Here is a 19083-nt window from a genome sequence, read left to right as displayed (position 1 = left end):
AACTATTAAAAATAATTTTATCAATACAAAATGGCATTACGGTATAAATTTCTTCGGTTGTTGTTCAAAACTTTATTTTCACCCATTTCTACGACTTTTTATTTTTTTCGGTGAGTTTGGCACCTCTTTACACGATCCAGGTTGATTCTTAGCCCGGACTGAATCACCGTTTAGAGTTCTAAAAATATAGACTTGCTTCGAGCCTGGCTCGGGTGAACCTTTCTACCTACCAAAACGCGAAGGACTGACATGGGCTAGAAAGATGGCAAACAAGCATCATTCTTTGTCTTTGTACAATGCGCACCATGTCACGGGTTATTGTTACTTCTCTATCGGTATTATCTATCTAAAAGCGATACATTTACAGTTTCGAAAGCATCACTACGGAAACCCCTCTACGGAGTCTGCATAATAAATGTCTTAGTATTAGTTTTCTAACTCTACACTGATGGATTTGTTCCAGCCTACATAAAGTTCTTTAAAATTAAAGCGCGTGCACAATTACACATTATCAGGTCTTCTTACGGCAGAAAAGCAGATGCTTCGTACACCGAGAATATGCTGAATTGCCTTTATTACATATTTTTTGTAACTGTTTCTCCTTCATCTGTATCATGCACATGAAAATTTTAAAAAAAGGCCAACATTTTAACGTCCTGATATGGGCAGAAGCAAGGTAAAACTAGCAGAGCAGTCATCCAAACACAACCTTCTTCAGGACTGACTGAAGTGGATTTACTAGACATGGCCTTGTGGACCGATTCCGGATTTAGTTTTTTCTCAGCACTGGATCCGGCCTGGATTTGGCGGTCGCTTGATTTACATTGCTTGGAAAGATCGGTTTCATATTTCAGTTTCGGCTACTCGATCATACGCGGGAAATGATTTCTTTTGGGTAGTATGATGTTGGTCTTCTACATGGGTGGTATGCTTCTGTCTATTGTTCTTCTGGCGTGTCAGGTAAACAGTTAGAAATGACCTTCTAGGAGGCAAATAGCTACATTATTAGTCAGTATAGCATAGATGCTATACTTTGAGCATTTGAATTATTTTATCTGCACATTTTTGGCTATCGTCTTTTACTTGTTCACTTTTGCAGAATCAAACTTCGCGTTGTTGTGTATAAACCTTTCTTATCCGCGAGTGCTCTCACTTAAGTTCAGTTACTGAGAGTGATATCATGCTATCCTTCTGGAGTCCATAATTTTCCATGCATAAATAAGTGGGGTTAGTTTCACGCTGCTTTGGAGCGTCAGAATATGGAACATCATTGTCTCCTGTGTCCTGGGTTTTTCGAGGAACGCATCCGGGACATCGCGGGCGACATCTCCTTTCTTCTATAACAGCCATGATGGCGTTTAATACACTCGAGACAATGCACAAAGTAAATATAGTGTAAAACGTAAAGAAAAGTTCAACGAAAATCTCAAGCGCGGTTTGTTCCTCGTTGAGTGATTCATGGCTTTCTTGATATACAGAGCTATTTAAGGACAACTTAGTGATCCTTTGCTGGGGTTTCTCAACAACGTAGTCACCAAAACCGATTGTTGTAAATGTTATGAAGCAGTAATAAACTCCCTCCACGAGTGTCCAGTCTGTGTGATACATTAGCAACACACTATTTAAGGCAATTAAGGATATCATTGTCGAAAACAAGATCACAGCACCCTTAGTTTTCATGTGCTTCGGTTCCAACCTCTTGAGGATTTTCTTTTCGAACTTGGAGACAATTGTGTTCACCCATTTGGCAATGAGTTCGCCGATAGATTTAAACGCGAGCAGTGTGATGGGGATACCAAGCAAAGAGACAAAAATGCACAATATCTGGCCAGTAGGTGTTTGAGGAGTGATCCATCCATAACCTGGATAGAAAAAAAATACAAACAAAATAAAGATGAAATGATTTGATGGGACATCGTTTTTTGCACTGGCTGAAGAGTATGATGAAGGAAATAAGATGCCGAGATATTTTCAAGTTGGCTGGCAACAGTATCCAGTACTTTCAAGTAGTTATACTTTGACGAGTCATTACTAACTCAGTTATTAAGCGATGCTGCAATATTGGCATCAGGCAAATACCCACTGTTGGTCATTTTGCGGTCATCTTCATGGCATAATAGATCATAATAGCAACGATACAACCTGTTAAAAACACCCTTAACTTAGGCTTTAAAAGCTTATTTTTTAAAAACGGCTTAGCCTGCGAACAGGCTCCCGGCAAGCGCAATCTTCACTTTTGTGCTCTTCCTCTCGCTTTGCCTGCCGAATGCGTTCTTTTCGTCCTCGCCAGGAGCCTGTTCACAGGCTAAAAGCGGCTCAGTGAAACTCATTTTTTATTAAGGAATGGTCATAAGCATGTTAAGATACAACTTTTTCCAAAGTTTTAGAAATAATCTGTAGGAATAATCTGTAGATGGGCAAAATTGAACTTGCACTAATTCATAAGACTTACATCTGTTGTTTTTGTTTGCTTACTTCCAACCATAAGACTGTTTCAGTATGGTGAACTGTCATCAACAGCTGTTTGCCGATGCCGCTAAACGTACTAAAAGCTTCGTCCTGTAAAGGATTTCTCAAGTTGCGATATTTTACCTTTCTTTTTTGTATATTAATGTATTCATCTGTTTTAGATAATTTCTTTCCTTACCAATTGTAGTTAAAGCTTGCCAGACGAAATTGACCGCAATATCATAGGTCCATTGTGGTTTAGGTTCGCTCAATGCCTCATATGCTATGCTGGAAATGTTATTAAATTCCTCGAGGCTCATGTTATATTTAGATGCCAGGAACTGGTAGAGGGAATATAGTAACTGATACTTTTCTTGCCTATCATCTTTTTCGGTGTACTCTACTATAACAAATAACCAGGCACTGAGCAAGGCCCACAGCAAGAAGCCAAGAGTCCGGAGAATCGCTGTTTTGATAAGCGGGTCCATCTTCAGGTCCGTTTACACCTTCATCAGCTGAACAGAAAAAAGGAAACAATCCTAACATGTTATGCGATCTTTACTTCGTAAATTCCTAACAAAATACAGAAAGCTGCATTTAAAGAGAATTTTGAATATTTGATAATGAGGCAATGAGGCAGGTGGCACTATTTCTTTTTCTTGCAAAATAAAGGCGTCAAGAGGATATCATTTTGCTGTCTCCTCAGCTTTTTAATCCGTGGATGACAGACTTCAGTCTCCAATCACTTCTAGTTGCCTTGGTAAAATCAGTCCGTTGACGCGTATGCTCCGCACTTAGAAGCCAAGACTACGGAGAACTGCTGTTTTGAGAAGCGGGTCCATCTTCAGGTCTTCACTGAACAAAACTGAAAAATAATTCTTTAATGATGGATGAATGTGCTTAGCTACACCTAGTTGGTTCTAGAAACAAATATTTCAAATAAACAGGATAAACATACTAGGCTTTTTAAAAAATCCTAAACTGGTGCCGTGCGCGGGGAGACAGACCAGTTGGCTAAGAGACAAGTAACCGAGGAGTTGAACGATGTCTACCGAGAAGCAAATGTAACTTAGTGGTCAGAGTGGAACTTGAACACGCGACATCTGAATTTCAAGTCCGGCGCCCTAACCACTCCGATAAGCTGTCTCTACTAAACAGAAAAAAAAGACGAAAATATCCCTAACGTTTTATTTGGTTTTTCCGCATGAGTCTAAAGAAATATACTAAAATCTGCATTTATATTATATCAGCATGTTGATTAAGAAAACATGAGTTTAGCGTGGTAGTTAACGGTTACAGACTAATAAGCCGGAACACACAATGGACTCCAAGAATCAACTTGCTTGAATTAGGTATCATTCTTTTGCATACTAATGATTTTTTCATTATTTAACTTATTTGGGACAGTCATGTAAAATACTCGTAAATCAATTTATGGAAGTAAGTCATGTGATTAAAATTTCATGACAGAAACAAATGACACGAACTTCAAATGAAGGTCTATGAATGATTTGAATTAAATACATAAACCATTTCCAATATTACCACATTTTTGACAAAATTTTTAACTCATCGATAACCAGCCTTTACACTGAAATAAAAGTCGAGTTATGTTTTACATGTTCCGAAGTAAATGGAGCTTGCATGATAACTGCATGAAAACGTGAACGTTTGCCACAGGAATATCGCGTAAAGGCTTTGAAAATGAATTGCCTTTAAAAAACGTGCCTGCAGTTAGTATGCACATGAAATGGATAATATATCTACATCTTTATTGTAAAGTAAACAAAAAACACCTTGGAAGAAAGGGCGCGCTAAGAGCTATTCCAAAGCTGTACCAGACCTTCTATAAAACTCGGAAGAAACACAGAAATAGCGCGCACGCGAGCTGTTGACGCAATGATGGCGAGAGCAAGCCTGAGAATTAACAAAAAAGAAGAGGGTCTATTATAGGGGGTCGTACATTTCTTAACCACCATATTTTTCTCATTGGAAACCGCAGGGTGCTTTCGTTCCTCTTAAAAAAACTGAAACCGCCCTATTGGGACGATTATCATCATGACCGATATTTTAACAGTACGTAACAAATTCATTACGATATGTTAGCTCAATAATCGTTTTCTCCTCCATTCAGTAACCAGCGAACAAAACGTTTTGACGTCTAATGGGCTGTTCACAAAAACACAAACATTGCTCGACATGTTTGAATGACTGCCACAAAAACACGCGAAAAACCGAAAACAGCGAGCAAAGTTTATGATTTTCCGCAACCACGCGATAATTTCTTAACCGTAAACTGCGAGTTAAATGTGACTGTACCTAAAAACCGGCACTCGAAATTGGCTTAAACCGCCAAACCGCCGGAGCAAAATAGACCCTCATAGAACACATTCTCTAGGGAGTGTTTCTATCGAGTTTCTGTAGAATTGGAAGCGTTATTTGAAGGAAATTTATATACTATTCTGCTAAAACAATGAGATTATTCGCTTTCTATTTGTATGAAGTGATAGTCGATTCCAGCTATCACCTCATAGAAATCTTAAGTTCGTACTTTGATTGTTGAACGGTCTTAGAGTGACTGGAAACAGTTTCAGCACTTATACTTTAATGGTTTAATACTACCATTCTCTTGAAGTCGTTGCTATAAAATTGTCATCAAACATACGCCCAAAGACTGATGGCCAAGATATGATGACATTAAAGTTACCATGGAAAAGATAGACAGACTTTCTCTGGTGTTTCCATAACCTTGATAGAAACACCGAAAAAAATGTCTATTTCTTAAATATCCATATCAAAAAGAAGTACTTTTATGAGCTTAATGTCGTTAGCCAAGATTTAAACATGAGGTAAAATCGACAAAAAATTGCATCAATAATAAATATGACGAATTCTACTGGAGAAGTTTTGTTTTCTTGGCCAAGATGGCTGAAGTTAAGTCGCTGTCATAAAGAAGGCGGCCTCATACATCTGTTTGCGTAATGTTAAAATTCCAAACATTTCATGATGATGCATTTTGAATCTAATAGCGAAATAATCAGCCGGGTTTAAATTAAGCAAAGTTTGAGAAATTGAAGTTGAGTTCACTGATTTGAAGAAAAAAACTTTAAGTAATATTACTAGTATTTCACCAATATTAGCGCCAAACTCAGAGCCCGATTAACACCTCTTGGTCTAATTATTTCTTGCAAACACATAAAAACGACTTAGAAGTGCGACATCAGTATTCAGAACACAATACTAATAATAATACTTTTATGATCTATCTAATGCACAGGCCGTTGGGCAAGAAAAAACCCTCAACGGGAAAAAATTACCTTTCTCCGGCAGTCTTAACCTACCTGTCAAGCAACAAACGTCAAACCTCCATAGCGAGCTGAAAAGCGCTATGCCGACCAAAACAATTAGCTCATCTCATTTATGCTTTCCCGCTGTCAAGCAGGCCGAGTTATAAACAGCCCACTAATGGACAATTTTTTTATGTCTCAAACTTATGCAAAGTAGCAAGGTAACCAATTATCAGTGAGTTTGAAGTGATGGTCTGTAAAACCCCACCGAAAAATACTAAATAACATTCCCAGATGGATGAAACTCATTATTTCAGTTATGTTGGGAAATAAGGAATAATTTGTTGGCATGATGTTAGAAAACAAAGATCTGAATTGTCCCTATGCAGTTGCTGCGCAATGAGGGTTTTTAAAGTACCCCTACCACTACGGGCTACATTAATGGAATCTTTAATTAAGCAATAGACCACAAGTTTTTATGGTTTATAAGCTGATAAACCACGAGGGATGTTGGAAGAACAGGAGAAGAATTCGTAAATCACGAGCGGCAGGCGAGTGATTTACGAATTCTTCGAGTGTTCTGCAAACATCCCAAGTGGTTTATCATGCCCCTAAACCATAGCAACTTGTGGTCTATTTCTTTTATATAATAATTCAGAAGACACGCGAAAATTTTAAGTTTACTGGCACCAATCGGAGCGTGCGCATTCATTTAATTATTATATAAAAAGAAATAACTGATATTCACCTGCACGCGAGCTCAGTGACAAGGTATTGTAATGTATTGTCTCCTTAGCAGATCAGAGGCCATTGCTAATGATGCTACCGATGTCTTTTATTCCGTATGCCGGCAAAAACCATAATGAATATAAAAATGGCGTTACCGGCGGTGTTAATAAGATTCTTGCAACTTTCTACAGTGTATGTTGTTCGAGGATTTATTTTCACCCATTTTAACTATTTCCTGCTTTTGTTTTTCGGGGAGTACATTGCGTGTGAAACGATCGAGAGAGAAAGCAGGTTGTTTTTATTTCGGAATATTTGAAGGAAAAATGATGATTTGTTAGCGACACCACAGTTTGAATATAAAAAATTCGTGTTAATTGACTGAAGAATGATTGTGTCCATGCACCTGCTGTTTAACTAAGCTCATCGGCCAGAGCCGTAATTATGACTTTTCAAAACTTAGAATATTCGCTTCCATTTCATCTCGGTAGCTAACAGTATGCAGATGCAATTGATTTCTCTGTGATGTTGATGTTTTCACGTTGTTTGGGAATTAAAAGCAACTCACTAATATTGGACTTAATGACTTCTAATGTGTGAAAGTTAGTGGAAGTTATGCAAACTAGCAAATTATTGTCAATCAGCAGTGACTTTAAGGTAATTCCATCGAAATAGAACTCACAATAGATTTTCTTTCAAACTTTGCCTGTTGGCTGCCTATATCAAGAGAACTTAGAATTTGAAATAAAAAAGGGGGGGGGGGGTCCCCATATTCGTTTAGGAACAGGAGGACCTTCAATAAGCCCCATAACTCCTGATTATTTCAGAACCATTCACCTTACGCTTTAAGAGAGCAGAAAAATAGGGAGAAAGTTAAGCGAGAAATTCAACAATGGATGTATTGCATAAATGTTAAGGAGCAATTTGGTAAACGTTTCATGACAGGGATACAAGATGTTCCAAGCATGCAGTGTTCTAGGGCCACATTAATCTTTTACGAGTGCTAGCTATGCTCTCATTTTTCGTGATAATTTTTTACTCTGCAATAGAAATTGGTCCATATTCACTGTATAGAAAGAAGGTGATCTCTGCATTCAAACTTAATAACAAAATCGTTAGGTCCCAGTACTCGTTTCCGAGAAAAAAACGATGATTTGTCTCTCGCAAGCCAAGAGCCACCATTTTTTATATGTTGTATATGTGCACGCGCTCGTGAGCGCGCGCTAATGACGCGAAAATCGTGCGCAGTAGGGATGCGCAATGCAATTCTGAGGAATTACCTTAAAGCGATTGTCTGTCGAACATCGCCAAAAAATTATTGATGTATTTTCGTTCCATCTCCCTCCGGTCGCTTCGCGCTTCTAGTTTCCCCTTCTCACCCCCCTTTGAAGGCCTGCCACGCTAGAATAAACTCTTGACCTCTCCTTTTTCTCTACCAGACCCTGCTCGTCGCCCGCCTGATTTTTCGATCGTCCTCACTGACTGAGAGCCTTTTCCTAAGAGCGCTCTATACAAAATATGCGGAGAAAAATACAAATATAAAGCCAGAAAGTATATTTGTTTTGTTTTTATATAACGAAATAGCAGGTAGAAATCCTCATCGACTATTAGGGTGCCCAAAAGTCAAACTACATGTAGAGCAATTTATTATGGCAGAAGTAAAGAGTTGGATTAGTTGATCCAAGACATGTTTTGTTTAACAAATTAAGAAGCCTCGACTGTGCTCCGTTCTGTTGTAAAGCATGCAGGAAGGGGTAGAAGTGTAGGGAGAAACACGAGACGCAGTCGAGTGTTTCCCCCTACTTCTTGAGTGCTCTACCGTTTCCTAAGTGCTTTACGACAGAACAGAGCACAGTCGAGGCTTCTTTATTTGTTTTATGATAAAGAATCCAATAATTTCGCCACCCATTATTCGGCTGAGTTTTCAAACCAAACTTTATTTTCCAAACGAGTTAAAGTGGCGCCAGCGTGCATCTGTTCTCTGATAAAGCACGCTAAAATAAGCCGATCACAATCATTGCTAGAATAGTTCAAATTATTTGATTGGCTAAAGAGACGAAAGCTGTCAATCACAAACTGGGCTTCAGCTAAGCTTTCAGTTTCGAGAGGCTTTCAAGAGAAGAACGATGCTTTCAAAGTTCGCTTTTTAGTTTGATTTTTAAATAAGGATCAAAAGGTTTCTGGTCCAGAGGAATCCGGCCGTATTGTGGGTCATGAAAATGGCAAAGTTTGTGGATCAAAATGCGAAATGCTGAGTGGCATTTTGAAAGAAACTACTGTTATTTACGGATTGCAACTGGCGTCAAAGTTGGACAGACTAGACTGCTCCCACTGGTTCTGCTCCGAGTACAATGGAGAATATCAGAACAAGCTTTCAACTGATCACTTTGTTGAGGTTCACTTCGCTGAGGTGACCTGAGATCGCTAGTAAGCAAACGAGCGTTACTACACTACATGTAAGGTAGATGTTGTTTCAGCATTTTTCCAAAAATAAAGCTTCTCATCGTTAACAGAGACAGCTCAATTGGTGTTTTCTGTCGTTGTTTTACTTCTTAACTACGGTATAATTTCTGCCTTCGTAGCAAATATAAGGTCTTTTATCGAAGCATTCGCTAGGTTGAGAATTTGTTTATTTCGCTAAGTGTTTTGTCGGAATCTAGCAAAACTTATTATTTTAGTACAGTTTTAACTCTACTGTTGTTAACAATGGTCTCCGTGCAACCACATTTGCTGAAGACAAATAGCTCGTTTCCACCGCGTTTTTCTAAGTCACAGGGAACGTTTAATTTGGGTCAAATTTGTCAAAATTTCGAAGCAAAAATTTGAACATCAACCCGTGCTTTGTTCTCTGATAAAGCACGCTGTTTCAGCTAATCAGAGCGCGCGTTATATAGAAACTTTATTGCAATAATGACTATGGCTCAAAGAAAACTTCCCGAAGTCTTCTGGAGTATCCAGTTGTTAATTAACAACAGTTGAAGTTTAGTTACTTGTCATACCGGGGTTAAGGAATTGAACGTGATATCGAAGTTGATAGAGTTCGGACGTTGCCAGTGACCCAGATTTGGTATGGGCACTGGGGAATTATTGGGAGCAACTTGGGAAAACCTTTAATAGATTGGTACCCTTCCATAGCCGGGGTAGTAACTAATGATGAAAGAGAATAAAGACAAAGCTACCGGGCTTGTGCCTATACTACAATTAAATATCTTTTATTCACATTTTCATGATTACATGTGTTGTCTGCATGTAGTTTTTTTGTATTTAAGGATGTCTACATGTAGAGCATGTTTCACATAAGAGCTTCAGTTTTGAGAGCAACGTAAAATCGAGATCATTTCTACTGGCATGTTACTGCAAGAAAGGCGAGTAATCAAAATTTAAAGCAAAACCTTTTTCAATCGATACGACTCGACAAGTCAAGGGTGTCAATTGTTGCCCTACTATGTGTACCGGCATTATGTACAGAGATTTCGTGAAAAAAGATGGGTTACTTGATAAACGTTCTTTCTCCCATGTGATCATGACTCTAAGCAAAATCTGAAGTTTGCTATCCAATGTTTTCAATTAATTTCATTCTGTGATACCGATCCCATACCTTCCTTCTCGAATCCGGCATTCTCCATTCTAAAGTGTGTCATCCCTGCTTCACGCCGCTCTGGAGCCTTATCTAGCTCATTTTCCGGGCGGCTCTGCCTATTTCGAGGAACACATCTGGGACATCGAAGGCAACTTTTTCGTTCTTCAAGAGCGGCCATGATGGAGTTTAACACACTTGAAACCACACACAGTCCCAACATGCATTGAATGATGAAAAATATGTCAAGGAAAAACAAAGTGGTGAATTCCTCTCTGTTAGCTGGTTCATCTTTGTTTAGGTCATTTTCGCTGGTATTTATGAGCTTTATAGAATGCGTGGGAATTTTATGAGGAATATAGTCACCAAAACCGACTGTTGTAAGTGTTATAAACCAGAAATATACTCCTTCCACGATTGTCCAGTCCCAAGAAAACATCGAATACGATGCATACAGAAATAGAATGGCCACCATTATTGAAAACAAGATCACGGCACTCTTAGTTTGCACTTTTTTCGGTTCCTCCCTTTTAAGGATCTTCTTTTCAAACCTGGTGATAATTTCGCTGACCAATTTTGTAACAAGTTCGCCGATGGATTTTAATGTGAGCAGTGTAACGGGAATTCCAAGTAAACAGACGAAGATGCACAATACCTGGCCAGTGGGTGTTTGAGGAGTGATGTATCCATAACCTGCAGAACGAAATAAAACCTAGCTTTATTTCAGGAGTAGGTTAGCAGGAAAGAAGACACTCAGACAACGTTGTGCTTGTTTTAAAGGCCTGGTGAAATTTAACTTCTCGATGGTCATGTTGCATTTAGATGTTATGACACGAACAAAGGGAGTAACAAGTAGTTACCTTGATTTGTTACGTTTTGTTATTAGTGAGGTGGCTTAGGGTGATTTTAAGGCTAGATCGTTACAGAGTGGGAGAAAGCATGAAATATGGCACAAAGAATCTTGTTGGTATAAGGAACAAATTTAGCCTGGGAGCCACGTGATTCGATGATCGGGGGTAGCGGGGAAGACTTGTCATTTCAATTCTCGATAAGCTTCATTAGCATGAAAACGAGGCTGATAAATCAATCCATAGCTTTTATGCTTTTGATCACCAAATTAAACCAAAATACGTCAACAGCTTGTAAATTAGGTTGTGTGGTTCATTTAGATAGCCTTAACGTGTTTATGTCAAGTGAAAATAGCATGTTTCTTGCTTTTTCGCTCATGTTGAATGATCTGACTTCAGAGCATGCAGTTGAGTTTGAAATCGTTTTTTTTAAATACAGTTTTACTTTGGTTTTTCATAAAGCGAATGAGAAACTGAGGAAATGGAAAAATATACAACCGGTGCCAAGCTCGGAAAAATATGCAAAAGGCGCCAAATACGGGAAACGCGAGTCCAGGAATTCAGTTGAGGATCAGTTTTGGTTTTATGTCGAAAGTGTGATCTGTAAACAACCTTTAATCATGGGCTAACTTCGTTCAGGCAACACGAAGTAAGACAAACAGAATATTTGATTACCTGACGATGCAATTTAAGTTTGAGATGGCCGGCGAAATGGATTAATTTTAACAGGCCAACTTTCTATTTATATTGAACAGAATGCTTGGTTTCTTAATAACTTTGGGTAGATAGTTATTTATTTGAGTGTGGGCCAGAATCAGCACAAGAATTTTGTAAGACAGTGATCGAAGATAGAGCTGTATCGATTCATGATACCATCAAGAAAAATTCTCTGCTGCTGTTTAAACGACAAAAGCCCAAGCCAAAAACAAAGTCAAAGCAGCAAGTAAGTGCACTGAGAAGCGATTGCAACCTTTTCAGCCGTTTGTACATTGCCACGCAGCATCGAAGCGGAGACCTAGACGAATGTTTTATGCACGAAAACCAGCCCTACCCACCATCTCTCCGAGTTTGGAACGCTAAGATTCGGAAGAAGTCAGACCTCTTGACATGTGTTAAGCCTGCCAGTACAAAGCAGCCGGATCCACCTCCACTCTACGATTGTAAGATCTTTGATGGAGCAGCTGTTGTTCACGCCCTTCCATCCACAACTGTTTCCACCTTTGATAGCTATGCTGAAAACGTCTTTTTCTGGATTGGTTTGAGCATGGGGAAATATGTATACATCAGTGTGAATGCCACCTGCGCATTTCTTGGCCCTGAAACGTCTCGGGCACTCCCTATGTTTCATTCATTCACTGGATGCGACACGACCTCCTGTTTCTTTGGCAAGGGTAAGAAGTCCGCCTGGGACGCATGGAAGTCATTCCCTGACGTGACAGAGGCATTTAAGTTCCTGCAAGATCACCCTTATTACCAGCTGGACAAGGATGATTCCATCTTCAAACTTCTGGAGCGATTTACCGTAGTTCTCTACGACAAGGCCAGCAATGTGATCAATGTAAATGAAGCCCGCAAATAAATTTTCACCAAAAGGAACAGGACCCTAGAGAACATCCCTCCCACACAGGTAAATTGAGTTCACAACATTTTGTAAGGAGTGAAATTCAGGCTTTCGACTTATTCTACTGTTCTTATTTATTTCATGCCGTGTTTCTGTAGTAATAAATGTGTAACGACAGGGACAAAAGTAGAGAAGCTGAGTTCTAATTTTGCTTATGTAGGACTCGCTATTACAGCACGCTTTAAGAGCAGTTTACCAAAGTAGCATCTGGTACACAAGCCTACAGGCCGTTCAGATGATTCCTTCACCCGAGGGATGGGGTTGGTGTGACAAAGATGGCACGTGGAAACCTGTCTGGATGACCCTTCCTGAAGCGGCGAAAGCCTGTCTAGAACTCCTTAAATGTGGTTGCAAACAAGAATGTGTTGGCAGATGCAAATGTATCAAAGCTAATCTCTCTTGTACAGGGTTATGTCAGTGTTCAGGAGAATGGAGTAATAATTAACATTAACCTGATCGTAATAGAATATGTTCCAATTCCGTGTTGCCAGTCAGTTTTCAAAGTTTTCTTGATAGCTGGTAACCTCAAACGCCCCCCACCCCCGGACTCATCTCCGTGATTTGATTTCTTTCGAGCTTGTCATAAATTATGTTTTCGTAGTACGACTTGCAGCTTACGATATAAATATAAACACGGGATGTGTGTGCTTTTCTTAGTTTACTCCATTCTGCAATGACATTCTTGTTATGTATTCAGTATGTGCGAGAAAACAGAAATCTCGAGATGTGATTGTCAGGTGATTACATCATAATTACTATTAAATCATTGTGAAATAAATATAGTACCCGCATGATTATTTCTAATGTTCTTAAACAAATGTTAACCGATTATAAGGATATTTTACAACATTTTAATATACAAGCCTCGTTTTCATTCTAGCAAAGAGTGTCGCAAATTGAGTTGCGTGTCACGCCCCCCCCCCTCCCCCCGGGTAATCGGATCATGTGACACCCAGCCTAAATTTGTTTGCAGGACTAAAATGAGTTTGTGTGCCAAATTTTATGCTTTCTTCCAGTCGGTAACGATGTTTTCCCTTAGCCACTTCACGATATGTCGTATTTTGTTTTGTTGTGTTGAACTGAGTTGTGTTGTGATTTGCTACAGATTATTGTGTTTTGTTGTGTTGCGTTTTGTTTTTCTTGTTTTTTTGTTTTTATGTCGACTATCATACATGTGTTCAGACAATAACCCAAATAAAATGTGCACTTCGATTCTTGAATGATTCGGTAACACCCGTAGGGATTGAGCACTCTGTCGTTTTTTATAGCGCTGCTGCACTTCCGTGTAGATTGACTTACCAATTGTAGTGAAGGCTTGAAAGACAAAATCAACTGCAGCAAGGTAAGTCCACCGCGGTTTTGGTTCACTCAAGGCCGCAAGGCTGGAAAAATTATTAAACTCCTCGATGGTCATGTTGCACTTAGATGCCATCAACCCGTACAGAGAGAGTAACAGTTGATACTTTTCTTCGACAATGTCTTTTTCTGTGTGTTCCGCTATAAAAAGCAGCCAAGCACTGAAAAAGATACATGACAAGAAGACAAAAAACCGAAAGATCACTTTCTTGAGCAGCGGGTCCATCCTAAAGACGTCACGCCTGCGCCGGTCACACACTCCTGTATTCTTTGATGTTGAACGGAAATCCTGCACGTGATCTCATTAGAAGATTAAATCCTGAAAATGTAGAAACAACTGAGTAAGCATTTGTGACGAATGGTAGTGACACTACCAAGTTATTGATTACTTCAAATCTTAATAACATAAACCTTTTTGAAACTTGTAAGATAGGTACTTGTAGGTAGGTAGATAGATTAATTTATCAATATACCTTATAGCTAGGGAAAATCTTCGACTTCTGTTATAATCAATCTTTCTGTGCATCATCATTTATTTTTAATTTGGTTAGTTATAAAATTACCTCATTAATAATAATTATAACAAATTCTTAAATCTGCTTTGTTATCATAATGCCCTATTTCATAATCATACGGTTTTTCTCGTCAGTTCAATTTGGAATCAGTTTGCACTTGTGAGTTTTCCAAAACTGAGCTGAAATTGCACACTCGTGCAAATTAATTCCAAATTGAACGAGAAAAACCGTATGATTACCTAATTGGATACCTATGCCTCCCTCATGTCAATTATGTGCCCTTTTTGAAAATAGCTAGCTTTCTTCTAAATGTTCCCTACAGCTTTTAAAGCTTTAGAAAACACTACTGACTCTTCCGTTCAAAGGAAGTTCTTAAAATACTTTTTTTTTTAACTCGAAATTGCTATTGATCGTGCTCACAATCGACCTCGTGGTGCGCGCTCGTCCGATTTTGAAATTGCTTTCGCGATTACTCCCTGAATGGTACTCCATTCGGTTCAATCACTGTCACAAATAGGCCCGAGCAGAACCAATCATGATAGAGAATTTTGTTCCAGATACGATTTAAGACCGAATAGATAGACCGAATTGGATTCTACTCATTACTTAGCTGGTGCTTAGTCGACCAGTTTACGAAGATAAGGTATCCTATGTTGAAGAACGTTTTCCAGAACATGTAATGCATTTTGTTAAATTCAAAAAGGGAGAAAAACAAGGCATCAAGTGTCTATACACACGCTCAAAAAGGTCCTGGAAACGCTATGGTCGTCCGCCATATTAAAAATGTCAAACTGTTCTGTTGTTCTGCTTTGCCTTAATTAATCATTTATCTCTTTTAACTCAGAGGAACACAAAGGTGAAATTATTGAAACATATTTTTCTCTTACCGACACGGTCAAAAGATGAATGATATAGAATTTCCCTTACTTACTTACTTACTTACTTACTTACTTACTTACTTACTTACTTGTGAAAATAACACATGGTTTCTTTAGGGTTACTTTCAATTATTCACTCATGTTAGTACAACGCGTGGTTATAACAGAACTGAAGACTGAAGCGTCAGACCCAGGCTGCAGGTGTTCCGTGCCAATTACACATCTTACACATCTTACACACCTTACACATCAAAATCAAGATTGTCTTCCTCTCACATTAGAATTTTATACATTTAGTTCAGTTATCATTCTTGCCGACCCTACAGATATGGATACTGAGCTAATCGTAGCTGATGGATACTGTAGCTTCAAAGTCTGGCCGGTGAACTCGAACTATAACCTGCGCTGTTTTGCGTAATAAGTATAATAGTAGCGACCTTACTAAACCATTTAGATTAACGGAAAACATAGATATCACGATTACCTTGATGCAGTGGTGCTGACTACAATCAAATAGTACCTAATATGAGACATTTTAGTAAAATAATAACTCACCATTTTCATTTGAAAAATTAAAATCCTTCTTTCTGGAAAAAAACAGCCTCTAGATGCAGTGCTGCCCGGTGAACTTGCACCTTAGAAAAGTAATTATGCAAATTGTCAAAACACCAAATTATCGTTTCCCGCAGCAGATACGCTACTGTCATAGTCGCTGAAACCCCACTGACGTTATTGACAATATAATTAATTAAATTTGCCTGTTTTACTGATGTTTTGGAAAAAAATCTAACGCTTTATCCATTTCCATTGATGCTGGGAAGATAAATTGAGGAAAGGGGCAGCTTGTTTGTTTGTTAAAAATTTGAAGGCATGTATCTCTTTGATGGGAAATTCGAAACATTTTGGCAACTGTTGTCCTTTGTAACATTTCACGATACTTTTAAGTTGCTTTTCTACGGAGTTAAATGAGGGGATCTAGAGAAGGGTGTGCGCCGTATTTCCTTGCAACCTAGTCTTACTTTGAGATTTATTTATCTTTTTCTCTTGCGTAACGTAGCGCCGCAGCCATTTGGACAAGCAACACTTATAAAGGAAGTAAGAGCCTTAAAAAAGGTAAATAGCCCAAATTTTCAGTAGACATCACATATGAACTTTGTTTATACTATCTCGTAAAAATCCTGCTTCTTATTGGCGGATTCATATTTATTAAATAGAGAAGTTAAAACTAAATGTGTATTCTACCGGAGAAACAACCGTCAACCACATGATATTAACTGTAAAAATTCTGGGAGAAACGTATACTCGGAAAAAATCCGACCACCAAATGGGATTTGAACCCACGACCCTCCGTGATCTAGTCGAATGCTCTAACCACTGAGTTACTGGAGACTCTATCGTGAGCAAGGGTCAAATCGTGAGTATCGACTGGAACCGCATCGCGCGGCTACGCAGCCACGTACTGACTCATACGAACTCGCTAACAGCATCGCATTTTTTCCCGAATATGCGTTTCCCCCAGAAGTTTTACACTTAATATGCATGTGTATTCTAATTAATAAAGAATTGTTCTGTTGGAAATCAAAGGAAAATTAACAGAAAGTTAGCAAATGGAATAAATTACCGAAGATTGTGGTGAAGACCGAAAAACCTTTTTAATCAGCGATTGCGATAGTAAGTTACGAGTTGTAGTGGGTGATCAGATTATGCAAATGATATGCAAATGAGGGGTCGGTTCTCATAAGTTAAGTTTTGGTGTTGATTTATTCTGTCAGCGGGTAATTAATGAGTGATAGCGTAGCAGATTATACAGATTATACATGAAACCGAGCCTGACTCCCTGTGACACTGACAAAACAACCACGTTCAGGGTTTGCCAATTCGCTGAAAACTCGAATACATCAGATTGATTCACCCAACTCACGTGTTCCATGTTTTACTGGCTATGTTATCTATCGCGAGTTGGCTTAAAAAGCCTTTTGATTTCTTTTAGGGGGTTTCTATATCGGCTAGCAAACTTCGACCGAGGGTCGATATTCGCGCGGATTTGGACTGCTTTGACCCCCGCGGTTGTTCTATTCAAAAAAGAAAAATAGCAATAGCCAGACGAGAAATTCTGGTAATTATCACTGTTTGCACGAAAGACAGGTGTAGCAAAACTAATTATGGAGGAATAATAAATCAGTCCACAAACCCGTCCGACACTATAATAGCCAAGGAAATGCAAACAATTTTTAACCTTGAAATAAAAGATGACAATTTGCATGTGAAAAGTGCATCGCATTGACGACTTTTAGTAAACAAAAATTTTCTGTTAGCACAGGCCCACATCTGTAAAAATGATATTATTATCATACCTTCGTTGAGGATAGACGTCGTAAATCTAGACTGATCGTGTCAGCAGCACCATCACCGACAGTTTTCCACTCCTTTGAAGAAATTTTGGGGCACAGCTGCTCATAATGAACGAATCAACTTGCTCTCTGGCGGATTTCGCTCGTTACAACATAACACACGATTTCCCGAAAGAAGTCTATCACGTCGTAAGTGTTGCCAACAGCCTTATTCTAGCTACCGCCACTCTTGGAAATAGTGTGATTCTGGCTGCTTTAAGAAGATGTCGAACTTTACAGCCCCCATCAAAGGCTCTTCTATACAGTCTGGTACTATCGGATCTTGGCGTTGGAGTTCTTGTCATTCCGCTTAAGCTGGCTTGGAATCTGGCTGTAGTTTTAAAGAAACCTTCACTGTACTGTTTTCTGTGGAGGTCGTTTCGCATCATGGCTGCCGTGTTGGGGACAGTGTCTTTCTTCACAACTACAGCGATCGCTTTGGATAGATACCTTGCCTTCCGACTCCGAATAAAATACCGTCAAGTGATAACGCTGCGAAAAGTGGTTTCGTTGCTAATTGCGGAGTGGATTTTAGCAATAATGTGGGCTTGCACTGAGATAGTGAATGAGACTCTGAACAGGGTATTAGGAACTATAGCAATATTGAGCTGTGTTGTCATTACTCTGGTTTGTTATCAGAGAATCTACAAAGGTTTACGTCGTCAGGCGGCACTCATTCAGGTGCAATGTCAACTTGCCACGAACCAAAACAACAGCAGCTTCAGTGTAGGTGAATATAAGAGAACTGTAGGCAATATGGTTTGGGTTTATTGCTGTCTCCTTGTATGTTATGTACCGTATTATCTTAACCTGATCTTACTAATAGCATTCGACAACGATGTACTGGTTTTGGCCAAAAACGTAACATCGGTTGTTATTTACTTGAATTCTTCTCTCAACCCGGTCATTTATTGCTGGAAAATGAAAGAAATAAGGAAAGAATCCTTTGCCATATTTCAGAACATCTGTCACCCCATGTAAAGGCAATCGTAAATTTATGCAAAAACTGATGAAAAAAAATTGCCGATTTAATTTGATGGATAGTGTTTACGTAATTAGTTTTGCACGCAAGCCGGTTTTACACTGTTACTATGAAGAGAAATACAAATGTTATCAATAAAAGTTGAAAGGTTAGTTACCGCTGTCATGAGCTGTTTTAGTATTATCTAAGCGTGCCCATATATCGTATTGAAAAGTATCGTTATTGTCTTCATGTAAAGAGCCGTTGTCGTGTCGTTACACCTGTTGGGTTTAATTAAAATGGAGGAACATAGTTTATTGTCGACACAACAGTGTTAGTTTATTTTTAGCGGATGAGTATACAAAATGATGAAAAAAGAGTCGACAAGCAGAAATTGCACGATGGTCTTGTTTTTTAAGAAAATATCAAGTACTAACTTAACAGAAGGTCTGGATAGTTGCAGACATGTTAAAATT

At 38.8% G+C, this 19083-nt stretch overlaps 3 protein-coding genes across 4 annotated transcripts; 1 reads left to right on the top strand and 2 right to left on the bottom strand.

The window, feature by feature from the left end:
* Positions 1-48: 48 nt before the first annotated feature.
* LOC110044710 (two pore potassium channel protein sup-9-like) lies at positions 49-5907 on the bottom strand. 2 transcript variants are annotated; one of them, XM_089295192.1, is made up of 3 exons: positions 5790-5907; positions 2648-2963; positions 49-1862 (listed from the first exon to the last, which is right to left on the bottom strand). In XM_089295192.1, exons 2-3 carry the CDS (start codon positions 2934-2936, stop codon positions 1150-1152), a joined length of 1002 nt encoding a protein of 333 aa, XP_089151318.1. In that variant the 5' UTR covers positions 2937-2963; positions 5790-5907; the 3' UTR covers positions 49-1149. The 2 variants fall into 2 exon arrangements, with proteins under 2 accessions (XP_089151318.1, XP_020605940.2); XM_020750281.2 differs by lacking the exon at positions 5790-5907 and having other exon boundaries at positions 2648-5783.
* A 3750-nt stretch (positions 5908-9657) lies between these two features.
* On the bottom strand, positions 9658-15895 carry LOC110044916 (potassium channel subfamily K member 15-like). The gene is made up of 3 exons (XM_020750490.2): positions 15812-15895; positions 13807-14182; positions 9658-10731 (listed from the first exon to the last, which is right to left on the bottom strand). Exons 2-3 carry the CDS (start codon positions 14087-14089, stop codon positions 10025-10027), a joined length of 990 nt encoding a protein of 329 aa, XP_020606149.2. The 5' UTR covers positions 14090-14182; positions 15812-15895; the 3' UTR covers positions 9658-10024.
* Positions 15896-17506: 1611 nt separating this feature from the next.
* Positions 17507-18640, top strand: LOC110044904 (histamine H2 receptor-like). Its single transcript, XM_020750478.2, has one exon. It carries the CDS (start codon positions 17716-17718, stop codon positions 18625-18627), a length of 912 nt encoding a protein of 303 aa, XP_020606137.1. The 5' UTR covers positions 17507-17715; the 3' UTR covers positions 18628-18640.
* Positions 18641-19083: the final 443 nt, after the last annotated feature.

The sequence above is a fragment of the Orbicella faveolata genome, unplaced genomic scaffold (assembly GCF_042242905.1).
Source record: "Orbicella faveolata isolate gen_17 unplaced genomic scaffold, um_ofav_v1 contig_1, whole genome shotgun sequence".
Taxonomy (NCBI): Eukaryota; Metazoa; Cnidaria; class Anthozoa; order Scleractinia; family Merulinidae; genus Orbicella; species Orbicella faveolata.
The sequence above is the reverse complement of the archived record's forward strand: the minus strand, read 5'-3'. Positions and strand labels throughout refer to the sequence as shown.

Coding starts and splice junctions, on each gene's coding strand:
- LOC110044710 (XM_089295192.1), bottom strand. CDS start 2,936: ATGGACCCGCTTATCAAAACAGCGATTCTCCGGACTCTTGGCTTCTTG. Junction 1,863..2,647: donor GCAAGCTTTAACTACAATTG/GTAAGGAAAGAA, acceptor TTTTCTATCCAG/GTTATGGATGGATCACTCCT.
- LOC110044916 (XM_020750490.2), bottom strand. CDS start 14,089: ATGGACCCGCTGCTCAAGAAAGTGATCTTTCGGTTTTTTGTCTTCTTG. Junction 10,732..13,806: donor TCAAGCCTTCACTACAATTG/GTAAGTCAATCT, acceptor TTCGTTCTGCAG/GTTATGGATACATCACTCCT.
- LOC110044904 (XM_020750478.2), top strand. CDS start 17,716: ATGAACGAATCAACTTGCTCTCTGGCGGATTTCGCTCGTTACAACATA.